Raw genomic sequence first — 14,214 nt, forward strand, 5'->3', positions numbered from 1 at the left:
CCCCCTGGAGGGGTAAAAAAAAAAAAAGGCTTATCTGTCCTGCTACCAAAATAAAGTAGGTTACAAACTCAAGCGGTTGATGCAGATAAAGTAAAAAAAAAAAATATTACGGGCAAATGTTAATTAATTTGAGGCCGTAAAATAAAAACGTAAGGTACAACACAAAGTTTTTATCTTTTATCAAAAATGTTTTTTTTTTGCTTTTAATTTACTAAGTTGGTAAACTGGACTGAAAAACATTTGCTGAATTTTACTGAAAACCAAACTTCAGCTGAACCATTTAATATAAAAAAAGGGGTGAGCTGTATACTGTTGTTGCTGAAAACGCACACAGAAAAATCTAGACAGAGATCATCAACCCCAAATATCTGGAACATTGAATGCAATTTTTTTCTTTTTAACTGCCCAGCCCGTTACCTAGCAACCCCAGCAAAATTCCACCTGTCACCTAGCAACCAAAGTGGCGCTCCTGCACATTTGGTCTTCTGGTTCAACCCCTGTATGCGCTATGCAATTTGTTGTTGACTTACCCACCAGAAAACACTTGCTGCATTCTTGTTAATTGTGCAGCAGGCTCAACTTCTGCTGTTCAAAGATATACACTTGTATAATTCTGCGTCTGTTTGCTGCCATTTTTATGTGCGAGTGTAAACATTGAGTTGGGGGGCAGCTTATTTAAAGTTTTAAAGATTTTTTTAAAGAGTTAAAGTGACAAGAGGTCCTACAACAGTTATGAGCAGACATAAAGCTCAATATCAAGGAATGATTTTGTGCAAAAATGTAATGAACATGTTTTGTATAGGCATAGACATATCCTAACTTGTTAAAGGAAGTAATATGCCACCTTTAAAATACTGTGTGGTTAGTTTATTGTTGGGGATACAAGAGAGAGAAGTTAACATAAAGTAACTTAATTAAAAAAAACTAACTTTTGTTCTCCAGAGTATTTTCAACTTGATATTTTAGCAAAACGTTTGGACACTACTGACCAATGGAGACTGTGTGTAGAAGAATAGTAAAAACTTTGCTCTCTTTTCTGCTTCAAAACAGAAGTGTCCTCCTTTTGCCAAATGGTCTTTTGCAGTAATTTAAAAAAGACAACATTTATTTCTAAAGACAGATTTTTTTTTCTCCCCGCTGAGTAAAGGTCGACTTCATGTAATGTTTCTGGTGAGATTATGCTGCTGCTGCAGCAACAGATACGTTTATTTTAGAGCTTTTAACACCAGCGGTGCCAACAAATGTGTCTGTGTTCTGTTGCTTTCACATATCCGGGCTGACAGTGGTGAGTGACACCAATTTTAATAACGCTACATGACCGCAGTCATCAAAAAATGGCAACCAGTTCCATTTCCATTCGAGAAACCCGTCAGGGAATATTATAAATAGTCTCCAAAGAGGTATACATTATTGAGCTGAATCCAGTGCAGGGAAGTCTATTTCCATCTCTGTTCGTCACTAAATCCTTTAAATGAGGTAAAAGGAAAGTACGGGTCAGCAGGCCTGTCAGGACTGGAATGGCATCAAGATAACACGAAGACCCAGTTTGGCCCAGCAGGAGCGAGTGTGCATGTCGATCAGAGTCAGTGATTTGGTTGCCTCTGTGTGTAGACGCGCGTGCCCGACTGTATTTAAATGCCACTGATGGATAAAACAGTGGATGGAGTGAGAGGGAGGTGGGCTGAGTGTTAACTCGGCCCCTCAGGCCTGAGATGCTGAGTTGTCATCCTGCTCACACAGTCGCCTAGTCTCTCGCCTCTAATTCCACTGGTCAAGGACATGCAGGCTGGAGGGACAAACATGCCTGTGCAGGTAAGAAGCAGACATCTTGAAGCATCCCTTCACTCTTAATCTGTCACATAAAAACACATAAAGTCTCTAGTTTGACTCACTTTCAAAAAAACAAAAATAAACTAGACTACCAGCAGAAGCAGGATGGCTGAGTCATTTTCATTTAGGGCAACATCCAGATTATAAATGTCCCCTATTTGGAAGAGGCTGAGGGTCACTGAAACAAAAATACAACAAGAAAATCTGACTTTAATCTCAGAATTCTGAATTTAATCTTGGAATTTTAACTAATCTTTTGTGATCCAAATTCAAAATTCTGAGAAAGAAATTGTCAGAATTCTGAGATTAATGTCAGAATTCTCTACTTGATCTCAAAATTCTGAATGTAATCTAAGAATTCTGACTTTAATCTTCTGAGATCCAAAGTTGGAATTCTGAGAAAAAACGTCAGAATTTTGAGGAAAAAAAATCTGAATTCTCAGATTGATGTCAGTTCTCTCTTAAATCCCAATTCTGACTTTAATCTTCTGAGATCCAAAGTCTGAATTCTGAGATTAAAGGTCTTTTTTCCTTCTAGTGGCCCTAATCGTCTTCAAAGGTCCGGTTTGGAGACCTTGAATGTATTAATAGAACTACATATTGACAAAACTGTTAAAATATTACAGCTTTGTCTGCCCTCAATTTGTACTTATTAGGATTAAATTATATTTAGCATCTTTTCACATTGTTTTAATTTTAACAGTAGAGAAATAAAACTGCTTTGTTTCCACTGATAAAATAATATTTAAGTATACAGATGTAATCTTGAAGTTCTGTGGCTCTGAGGTCTAGAGGGAAATTTAGGCAGTACGCCCTTTCCTTCATAAATCATTTCTATAATATTAATTTGATCTCATTTAATTAAAAAAAAAGTTTATATGGTTTATTTAACCATAAACATGCATTTTTAACATAACTTTAGCCAAAAATCCCAGCCAGTCAGTGCTTTAAATTCTGGAGGTAGGTTAACATACCTTTTGCAGAGAAATATAATTTATAAGATTTCTTAGTGGATGATGTCCTGTATTTCCCTGCCTACATTAAAATAAAACATATAATACAGTAAGTGTGTTGGCTCCCCCTGCTGGCGGCAGGCTCACAGTGCAGTCCTCAGGGTCAGATTACACAGTTCCCAAGGGGAAAGCACAGCTCCTTGTCCAGCAGGTCTTCTTCCAGTTTAATACTGGTTGCAGCTACAAATGTCTTCTTGGCCTTTCTGCTCTTCACCGTCACCTTCAGTGAAATCCCATCCAGCAGTGGGATACAGTTGTACTCCAGCTGTGAGAATGAGGCAAATTTGTTTATATAAAGGTTGTTTTGTTTAATACACTTAAATTATCGAGGGTTTTACATACGAAACAGCCTTATAGTTCAGCATAATACTGTAAAAATATTTTATGTCTGGTTACAAACATAAATAATTGTATCCTCACCCTCAATGTGCTAATTTTTTAGCATCGTCATCTGTCCAATTAACCATTTGAATTTCAGGATGACTGCCATTTTTTCAAGATGTTTTTTTTTTTACCCTTATAAACCAATTATTGCCATAACATGTCACCCATTTTCATGACTTGGATAGACTTTATGTCACATCATATGTTCAGGACTTTGGTGATCCTAAGTGACATCTTGATCCTTTCCAAGTGTGTACTGTAAAGGGTGAACTTTACCAGCTCATTGAAAGTCGGGTGGTCGTTGTTGCTGACCACCTTCGTCTTCCTCTTGGAGGTCTGCGCAGGGTCTGGTCTCAGCCGCGTGACCACGTAGGCATCAGGGTTTGAACCATTTGGCAACTTCTGTAAAACAGCACAACAGCAGAGAACCCATTAGAGCCTGTTTTACTATATTTCATCAGAACACACAACTTTGTTCAAAGAATGACGCAAACTAACGATGTTCTGCAGGTGTTTCACCAACACAGAGAGCTTGCAGTTTGAGTACGATATACGCAGCTGGATCTGAGGACGGCCTCCTGCAACACACAGAGCTTACGTCAAACTTCTCTCCATCAGTCTTCAGTTATGCTGTAAAGGTGACAGGTTTTCTTAAAAAAGTTAGGATGGGTCTACAGTACAGGCGACACAAAACATGTTCATTACTTTTTTTTCTTCCAATTATACAATCGTACATCTTTGAAAAGCAGAAGTGGAGACTCCTGCACAACTAGCAAGAAGGTAGCAAGTGGTTTCTGGATAATAAGTCAACAACAAAACACTTTTATTTTCCAGCAGCCATTGTACAGTGCATACAGCAGTTAAACCAGCTGACCAAACGTGCTGGAACTTCTCTTAGTTGCTAAGTGGACTGATTTGTGACATTACAGGGACACCAAAAAGCATTAACTTATTACCACAAAATGTCTGGGGTGGTTTTGTTAGAACTTGTGCTGCTTTTAAAAGTAGTAGAAACCCAAATGGAAGTATAAAAATATACAAAATGTGAATTTTGGATAATAGATCCCCTTTGATATTACCTGTTCCCACATTTGTTTTGGCACTGGGACCATCTAGAAACAAGCTGCACACATATTCATCCTGCAGATGACACAATGAGACGTTTCACAGTAAGAATTAAGGATTTGGGAGGATTATGAAAAACCATCCTGAGACTGGATTAGACTCTTACTCCCTTGCACGGCCCCTCAAAGAGCTGTTTTAAGTAAGTATTCAGCAGAGCCTTCCTCTTCTGTGGGGTAAACGACATTTGATACCAGCTTGGAAACCTTAATGAGATAAAAAGGTTCAGGTTAGAAACGTTAGTAAATACAAAAAACAATTCATAAAACAAAAAATGGACTGCAATAACAAAATCTTGCCACATGTTATTGGTCTAGTTTATATTGCAAATATCTTAGGATACTTGAAATAAGACAAAACTAACTTACAAGTAACTTTTCAACTAGATATAGGAGCTTATTTTAACCCAATAATTCCTTTCTATTGAAGAAAAGGTACCAGTTCCACTAGCAGACTATTTCACTTAAAATAAAATCTGATGAACTAGTACTTTTTCATCAGTATTAAGGAATTATATCTTCATCAAAAGTCACTTGTAGGTTACTACACCTGAAATTACAAAAAAAATAAGAAATTTGCATTAGAAACCAGACAAAAGTATTTTGTATTTTTGCAGTATAGCTTAGCCATTTGTACTCACTGTGGCAGCTTAGATTCAATGAAGTAAGTCTGGAGCTTATTGTGGATCAGTTCAAACTCTTTGAATGTCTTCTGACTCGTCAAAACTCCATCATCAATTGTTATTGTTAGGTTGTAAGTCTGCAATTCACGCACAGACACACAAAAACAGTCTGCAGCTGCATGGGGAATGAATACAGAGATTTAGTATAACCTGCTGCAGACAGACAGTTTGACGGGATTATAATATTACCAACTGATGTTTTTGTGTAAATGTTCTTGTGGGAAAAGGAACCAGGCAAATCTCTGAGCCTTCAAGTGACTAAACCTGACATAGGAAAACCTCTTCTGATCAAAGAGCAGCAAAACACCCACAGATACCAATATCACTCCACTCAACACCAGGAAAACACGCTTTATGAACTCAGCGTGTTACTAAAAAAGTTTCTACAGCAAACATGGAAGCCGTCACTTGACAATGAGTGGGGTTACTACTACTACAGGAAATTAGGGCCATTAGAGCTTATTGTGGATCAGTTCAAGATCAGTTTGTGGATAAGCTCAGTACTCACAAAAAGAGGAGTACATTTCTGTCAAAAAATCGGACATTTTGCAATTAATCTCAGAAATATGTCAGAAAAAACAAAACAAAAAATTCTGCATTTCAAATCGAAGATTTTTTTCTAGAAAATTTCTGAAATGAATCAAAATTTTTGACTTTTCAAACTCAGACATTTTCATGTTTCCTTTTAGAAAATTTATCAGATGACTTTGAACATTCCTGAGCTGTTTCCTCACAAATTTTCAACTTTTGGAGGATTTCTAGAAAAATCTTGAGATTAAACTCAAAGTTTTAAAATTTCTTTGGTCAAAATTTACTGCTCTTTTTTCCCTGGGCTGTCAGGATGCAACACAAAGCTCACGTTCAGTGATATTTCATTGCTAAGAACGCAAAGAACCAAAATTTGGCCTCACCACAACTCGTCCCTTGACAGAAAAGTCCTGGATGACGGCTTTCTGGATGTTGGTGTTGGTTCCAGGAAGACTGTGCCGGCGTGTTGTCTGTTGTTTCTTTGGCTGAACCATGGTGTGGGTGAAGAAGTTAAACTTGACAGCCACACAGTCCATACTCTCCTTGATTTTTCTACAGCAGAGTTAATCACTTGATTAGCACAACCGCAGACAAAATGTACATCCCAGGATTATGTGTGAGGTGATAATGGGTGATAATGGGTGGCACGTGAAGTTACTTGGTAAAGTAGGAAGTGGCTTCTAGGTCTGTGTCATGAGGTCTGAGGTTGTTCAGGACGAACTGCAAGTCATTGAAGTCCTTCAGTTCTGGGAGTTCTGCAGAAAGCAGCTGGAAAAATCCACATTTTTAAGGTTCAGGTGCTCTCAGACAGACCATCAGCATTTTGATGAAGATGTTGTGTGTTCGATTCGAAAGGTCTTACCAGCTCCAACATGCTGAGTATCAGTGCAGAGCGGCTTCTGATGATGTTATAAGCTTCACAGCAGAGCTCCACAAAGTGATGCAAGCGCTGAGGTTTCTCTCCGCCGCCTGTGATGAAGTGCTGCATCTCAGACGTGAAAACGAAGGGTCTTCTGTCCCTGATGTCATGTGAAAAAAGGATTTTGCAGATTTATTATGTCTCTGTATTGTTTTGTTTTCTTTTGTTTTATCATTATTAACCCTTGGGCCGGACCTTACAAAGAGCTAACAGGGGGCAGTAGTCCAGGGTGTTTGTGCAATAAATGCATGTTTAATAAACATTATACTTTATATAAAACTCATAGGCCCATATAAAGTGTGGAGTTTTAATATTGTTACACATAGAGGGCTTATCAGGCGATATCACGATGAGTCAGCATCCAGTGTACTGCGCATGTCGCCTCCAGAAAGTAAGCAAGAATATATTACTCTAATTATTTAAACTATTTACAATTAGGCTAACAAAATGATTTACAACTTGCAGCCAGTGAAGATCACCTCTCTTCTCCTGGCAAAGCATGATGTTAAATGTTTGTTGGTTCTCCATGTTTGATTCTTGTTCTGGGCTACTATTAGTAAGTATAAAACTAAATGTTGTTTGGACAGCGTAATTTACCAAGCTTTGATAAACAATTGTAGTACTGTGACAAGCTGGATGATGTTAAAACAGCAAGAGAAATGTGGGTAACAAAGGCAACTAGTAGCAGTTTAAAGGTCAGTTTGCAGGCTCTTTCTGAAGTCAAGTTGTGTACATATTGGTGTGTTTACAAACAAATAATCCCTTTATACAATACTCTATTTTAAAATTCTGACATCTTTTTGGGACCAACATGGAGCTGTCAGATGTTATAAACCACCTGCTGATGTGTAGGACTATCTATTAATGAGTACAAAGCTTCTTTATTTTCTTTGTTTGTTAGTTTAGGGCATCAACACTGGCCCTATCCAGGGGCCCTTATCATTCTAGATCCGGCCCTGATTATCCCCACTACATTCCCTTTTCCACCAACTTGCCTAGGTATATTTGCAAACTTCTGTGCGTTTCCCATGATTTTGCTAAAGTCAATGTGGAACATGTGTCCACTCCGCTTCAGCATGATGTTGTCATTGTGGCGATCACAGATCCCCAGGATGAAGGTGGCTACGCACCAACCCGCACACGAGTGGATGAAATTCGTCACCGCCTGCACGTGCACAGCAGAAGGTTGATACAAAATGACAACAGAAATACCCAACGGTAAAACATCCGCATTGCCTTAAGGTTCAACCTTTTCGTAGCCTTCTTTAGTTCTGTTCAACATGTGGAACCATTTCTCCAGCGTGTCGACTCGAAGCGTCCCACTCACGCCCCACTCCTGGTGAATCTTTCGCAGCGTCACGGCATCTGGTACAACTTCCACCAGACCTGATGACCACAAGCGATATAATTAAGGATGATCTCAGAAAACATGGAATAATAAGCCAATAACAATCCTTTACCCTGAGCTTTGCCGGTAGAAATACACCGGAACGTAATCATCTGCAGGTCCAGCCCCTCCTGGAGCCAAACCCAGTCCATCACACGGACTATCTGAAGAATCAGCATGTCCTGACGCAGGTCATCCCCCACCTGAAAATCATATTGTGTGTAAATGTGGGCAGTTGTTTACATTACAATGACAAAAGTAAAAAATAACAAAATATGTTTATTACATTTTTTGCACAAAATCATTCTTAAACAGTGAGATTTCAGTCTGCCCACATCTGGCAATTTTGAGCTGATTTAGGGCATCTTGTCACTTTAAATTCAAATAAGTTGCTGCTGGCCACGCCCCCAACTCATCCTTTACACTGCATGAAAATTGCCGAACACAGATGAGCAAGTATTAAGTCACGTGTCAAACTTGTGGCCCGGGGGCCAAATCTGGCCCACTGTAGCTTTTAATGTGGCCCTCTAGACTCCAAATTACATCAATAAGTCCCTCCAGTTGTTCACAAATCCGTAAAATTCACACAATCACGTGTCCACATTTTTGGGGATTTTTACTGCAAATTTCTCTCAAAATTAGCCAGAAACATTGGGTTTAAGTTACTGCTGCTTCAGCCTTACTTGATGTCAAGTTATAGTCTGTGACCAATACGGCAATTAATAAAAAGTCGTATTTAACAACAGCGCAAAGATAGTAAAAATTCTTTACAAATATTTCAGAATTAACACCACAAAATCTGACAAAAACAATCAAGAAATCCTGGATGGACTGATCAGTGTGAAAAGATGTTGAATATAATTTAATTTTAAGAAACACTTATTGAACGCTGAAACAAACAGCTGTTTAATGATATTTTATCAATACATTCTGGCTCAATCGGCCCTTTAAGAACATTCAGATTTTAATATGACCCAAAATGAAAATTAGTTTGACACCCCTGTGTTAAGTCAGCAGCAAAACACTCGTCTCTTTCAGTAGATATTGTACAGCACATACCAAACGATCTGGAACTCAGCTTGGGTTGCTAGGTGACGGGCGGAACTTTATTGGGGTTGCTAGGTAACGGGCACTGGGGTTACTAGGTGAGATGGGGTTACTTTGTGATGATACATTCTGGAGGTTTTTGAAATGGCTTCTTTTCCAAAAAAAAAAAACTTTTTATTTTTTTTTTACACTAACTGGCCAGGTGTTTTTTTAAGCACTTGAGTTGTTTTTAGAATCAGCAGAAACCCAAATGGAAGTACAAACATTCAATTTCAGTTATAAAACATAGTTTTTTGGGTTCCACAGCTGGGTGCCTGAGAAAGCCACAGCGTAATCGTTTGCAGATTGACAGAAATATGTTGTACCTCAGCAGGTCCATGACATTTTACACTGGAGAAGTTGTCAGACGTCATTCATCAAAGGAGCAGCGACAAAGCTCAGGTTGGTAATACATTTATTAAATGTATAAGCAGAAATATCAGGTAAGCAAACGGTAACAGGTTTAATCAGGGGCAAACTATGCTAAATTCAACTTGTTTTATGCCATTATTAGAAGCTGTGATCTTGTCAAACAACTAGACACAAAATACACCAGAGTCAAATGGCAGACATCTTTGTGCATTGAAAAGATTTGATGGAAAACTGTAAAATCTGCACCAAAGACAAGCGCTTTTCCTGAAAATAATTTTTTTTGTAAACTACTGAGTCTGTGAGGAAGTGTTTAACTGAATCTTTTTACAAAACACTGCAGTCTCAATTTCACTCTGAGTGAGAGAACTGAAAGAGAAATTAGGCAAAAACCATAAGAGATATCAAAAAGCAGTTTATTGCCACGGAAGTTGATGATCGTCACTAACCTTGCAAATGACACTGGTGGCTTTAGTTAGAGAGTCTTCACAAATGAATGTCACCCCCAGAGGAGCAGCGTTGGAGCTGTAGAACCTACATGCCTGAAAAAAAAGAACCGAGGAGTAAAAACTACGGCAAAACCCTGCAGATGCTATGCAGCATCAAGTGGAATACTGCAAAAACACTAAATGTTACCAAGTATTTTTGGTCTTGTTTCTAGTGCAAATATCTCAATACAATTGAAATAGCACAAAATTAAATAAGTAACTTTTCAGCAAGATATAGTTGCTTGTTTTAAGTGAATAATTCCTTAATATTGGGTAAAAGAAAAATGACTAGTTATATTCGGGGAAAATTTTGTTGTTTTAAGTGAAATAATTTGCCAGTGGAACTAATACTGTTTAAGAAACAATCTTTACTTATCATTATTTACTTATAACTAGCTCTTGTATCTCGCTAAAAAGTTACTTCTACATTAATTTTCTCTTATTTCAAATGTACTAATATATTTAGACTAGAAACTAGACCAAACACTCTTGGTTAGCTGTTGTGTTTTTGCAGTGAAGTGTGCATGCTTACATCCAAGTTGACAGCTTTTACACTGACTGCAGGGTCTAGAGGCAGACGGCAGGTGATGCCACTTTTAAAAAACTCATCAATAACTCCCTTTTCTCTGTTCAAAACATTCTGCAAAAAGAATCAAATGGTGCAAAAAAGAAAATGCATTGCCAACTCTTTTACAGCTCTGATAAAAGGCAACTTTAAATGTTTTTACAAACCTGACGTTGAGGCTTGTCAGCAAAGCAAATTTTTTGGGCCACCTGAAAGAGAACCTGCACCAGATGGGATTCATGATCCAGCTCCTTCCTCAGTGCTCGGCCACAGCAGTGCATCAAGGCAGCCTGGACTTTACTCAGCCAGCTCTGGAAGTAGCGGTCAGTGTGGGTATCCTCCAGCAGCCTGCCGGGATATTTAAACCATAAACACGTCAACAAAGGGATCTGGAAAAACAGACATTTAAATACCAAAAACATTTAGATTAACCCGTGAAGGCCAAGTCTCAAATCTCCACCTGGATATTTTTTCTTATTTTAATTGTAAAAGTTCTTTAAATGGTCCGTGAATAAATATTTTTGCCCATTTCTCCATAGCAACTGAAACTTTCAATATCTAGCAGATATTTACAATTTACCATCTATTAAAAGAGTGTTTCATCAGATTAAACTAAAGTCCCTCCTGCAACGGCGGGAGTGAAATTACCGTAATAACCCAATATTGGCTGGAAAGTGCAACGTCTCCCCTTTCAGAAACCGTTGGAATTTTTCAGATGGTGCAAAATATCGCAGAATAACTGTAATGCAAAGTTGGCTGGTAAAAATGTGTCATCAGTGACATCTTTCGGCCGATAAGGGGTTGATTACAATTTTTGTATTGCAAATATTTTAGTACACTTGAAATAAGACAAAATTAATGTACAAATACCTTTTCAGCAAGATATAGGAGCTAGTTTTCAGTATTTCTTTTTTATTGATTTTAAGAAAATTACTAAATCCACTAAGAGTTATAACTTATAACATTTATAACAACACATTTTCCCCATGTTATTTATCATCAATATTAAAGAATTATTGGCTTAAAACAATGCCTATATCTTGCTGAAAAGTTACTTGTAAATTAGTGTTGTTTTATTTAATCTGTAATAAGATTTTTGCACTAAAAACCAGACCAAACATTTAATGTTTTTTTAGTGAAGGTTCTCTTGGTTTATTATTTCCTTAATCATATTAGATCTGAAGAGTGTGACATTTTAAGTCCTGCACAATTTTTGATCAGGCACAATGTGTGCACAGCTGCTTCTTGTAATGAAATATATTATATGATGTCCTTGTGCTCCCAGTTCAAAGTCCGACTGACCAGTATAGTTGATGAGCAATCCGTATGTTCTTCAGGGATCGGTCCAACAGCAGCGTCACCAGAGGCCCGTCAAGTTTCCACTCGCTCTTCAGAGCCTTTAAGAAAATAAACAAAACAAAAAGGTTATTCAGCTATCGATATCTGAAAACTTTCTGTAAACTTTAAAAAAGTTCTGTGTCACTTTCCTTACCTGGACCAGCTGTGGCAGAAACAACTCCAGCTCTCCATCTGGAATCTGAACAAAATAATCTACCGCAGCTTTTCGGACTGTCTCATCTGGAAAACTGAAAGAGAAGTTTTAAGAAACAAGATTTACATACATTTTAATGGGATGCTGGATTTCTTAGCAAAGAAGAATAAAACAGTTTCTATGTCAGTAAAGGCTAGAACTGCATGAAATGCTACAATATTTGCAATCTATAAAAGTAACATTTAAACAAGAGACATTTAATTGCACTAAACTTTTCCTGTTTTAAGTTACTTATGAGCTGAACGCCAGGATATTGAGAGAGACTTTGCTTCTTCAATGTGAGACGTTTAAGGGTAAAACAAAAACAAAATCTTACCAAGTAATTTTGGTCTAGTTTCTAGTGAAAATACACAGTGAAAGTACACTTGAAATAAAACTAAAATAACTTAAAAGTAACTTCTCAGCAAGATATCAGAGCGATAGCCTTAAAGGGCTGCGCCTATACTCATAGAATCTGGGGTTAAAATACGTAACCAACGTTTTAAGTTGATAATTCCTTGATATTGTTAAAAAGTACTAGTTCCACTGGCAGATTATTTCATTTATTATCTGGGGGAAAGTCTCGTTACAAGTGAAATAATCTGCCAATGGAACTAGAACTTTTTCATCAATATTAGAGAATTATTTACTTAAAACAAGCTCCTATATCTTTCAGAGAAGTTACGTGTAAGTTAGTTTGTCTAATTTTAAGTGTACTAAAATATTTCCCACAGAAACTAGACCAAACATACTTGGTAAGATTTTGTGTTTTTGCATTGCAGTAAACTATGTGTGGAAGCCCGGGAGATGATTTTATGGCTTTAGAGGCTTAAAGATCATTTCAAATCATCCAAGTTAAGTGGAACGACTTGAATGAAAGCACGCTTCATATTGTTTTATTACATTTAAAAAATTCTGCAATGATATCAGGAGAAAATCTGGAAACTTCCACGAGTTTGGTTCATCCTCAGATAGTTTTTCTGAAGTTTGAAGTTTTGACTGAAACATATTTCACAGACAAATGTGCTTTTATCTTAAATGCAAAATTTATACATTTTTATAGTTTTGGCTTAATTACAGTACTGTTATGAATATGTTATTCTTTCAGCAAATTATATTTTTTTGAATCTGTATACTCATGTTAACAATTAATCAGTTACTAAATTAGTTGGCAATTATTTCAATAATCGATTCATCATGATTAATCCGATTAATCATGTTTTTTGAAATGTGTGTTTCAACCCCAGAACAAAAGCAGGTAAGAGACTCGCTCATGTTGCCCGTGTCTTCAGAATTAAAAATCAACCGAGGCAGGAAAAATTACATTTTATGGATATTTTGTAAAGTCATTATGTTTCTGTTTACCTGGGTGTTAGCAGGAAGAGAGCCTCCTCTGGCAGATGAATGGGCCAGTTCTCTAACACTGTGTAGATTTCCGTCAAGTCCTCAGGCTGCCACCGGGGGACGCCACCGAGAAGAAGGTGGAGGAACGTGCTTCCTTTATCACTGCAGGAACGTTTGTCCCACAGGAAAGACTTCTCATTGTTTGTCAGGCTGATAATGCAAAGAGAAATCTGTGAAGGGTTTATGCAAAAACAACAAAAAACAAATTGAATTCCTGATACTTCTACTTACAAAGCGAGGCAATGCTTTTTGGAGATCTCTGATAATTTCCTTTGCACTTCATCACAAGGTTGAGTAAAGTTGATTAACCCGGGAAGAGCAATGGGTCTGCGGTATTCCCACTCATACTGGTTGTCAAATTCAAGCTGTAAAACAAGACTAATATGTGAGGAGGTATTTTGATCATCTAGTTACAGAAGAAGATTAAGGCCACTGAAAAAATCGGATGTTTTACTCATAATTTTGGCCCCCCTCTTCCCCAGAGTTCTGACTTTAATCTCCTATGTAAAAAGTCAGAATTCTGAGATTGAAGTCAAAATTATGACTTTTTACATAGAAGATTAAAGTCAGATTAAAGTCAGATTAAAGTCAGAATTTTGAGGGAAAAAAGCCAAAAATTTTGACAAATAAGTCAAAATTCTGAGTGAAGTCAAAAGTCTGAGAAAAATTAGTGGCCCTTATCCTCTTCCGTATTTAGTCAGTGTGAGGTTGTGTTGCCCAGGACTCGCCTGTAGTATGACTTCTTTAGGCTGTCTGTGGCTGTCGGACAGGGCAGGAGACGGAGGGAACGGCAGTTCAGGAAGAGAGGACATGCTGAGCAGGACGGCTCCTCTTACAAAGGTCCTGAACAGACACAGAGTAAAAAGTATAATCTACATTCAAATAAACAAAACAACAGAAAGAAAA

The 14,214-nt window shown here is 37.6% G+C and overlaps 1 protein-coding gene across 3 annotated transcripts in view; it reads right to left on the minus strand.

Moving 5' to 3' along the window:
* Positions 1–14,214, minus strand: part of pik3c2g (phosphatidylinositol-4-phosphate 3-kinase catalytic subunit type 2 gamma) — a 25,169-nt gene continuing 10,955 nt past the window's right edge. For 2 of the 3 annotated variants that reach the window (XM_028041915.1, XM_028041907.1), the window contains exons 14-33: positions 14,037–14,151; positions 13,540–13,673; positions 13,270–13,458; positions 11,866–11,959; positions 11,676–11,770; positions 10,541–10,721; positions 10,341–10,448; positions 9,770–9,862; positions 7,939–8,068; positions 7,728–7,864; positions 7,474–7,643; positions 6,422–6,578; positions 6,218–6,327; positions 5,943–6,111; positions 4,990–5,108; positions 4,459–4,555; positions 4,307–4,367; positions 3,726–3,805; positions 3,504–3,629; positions 1–3,108 (exon numbers count right to left, since the gene is read on the minus strand). In XM_028041915.1, the coding sequence (XP_027897716.1) occupies positions 2,947–3,108; positions 3,504–3,629; positions 3,726–3,805; positions 4,307–4,367; positions 4,459–4,555; positions 4,990–5,108; positions 5,943–6,111; positions 6,218–6,327; positions 6,422–6,578; positions 7,474–7,643; positions 7,728–7,864; positions 7,939–8,068; positions 9,770–9,862; positions 10,341–10,448; positions 10,541–10,721; positions 11,676–11,770; positions 11,866–11,959; positions 13,270–13,458; positions 13,540–13,673; positions 14,037–14,151 (2,527 nt within the window). In that variant the 3' untranslated portion in view covers positions 1–2,946. Of the gene's footprint in view, positions 3,109–3,503; positions 3,630–3,725; positions 3,806–4,306; positions 4,368–4,458; positions 4,556–4,989; positions 5,147–5,942; positions 6,112–6,217; positions 6,328–6,421; positions 6,579–7,473; positions 7,644–7,727; positions 7,865–7,938; positions 8,069–9,769; positions 9,863–10,340; positions 10,449–10,540; positions 10,722–11,675; positions 11,771–11,865; positions 11,960–13,269; positions 13,459–13,539; positions 13,674–14,036; positions 14,152–14,214 lie in introns of those variants that run through there. The other variant, XR_003598660.1, reaches the window with a different exon arrangement.

This window comes from Xiphophorus couchianus, chromosome 2, assembly GCF_001444195.1.
Source record: "Xiphophorus couchianus chromosome 2, X_couchianus-1.0, whole genome shotgun sequence".
In the NCBI taxonomy this organism is placed as follows: Eukaryota; Metazoa; Chordata; class Actinopteri; order Cyprinodontiformes; family Poeciliidae; genus Xiphophorus; species Xiphophorus couchianus.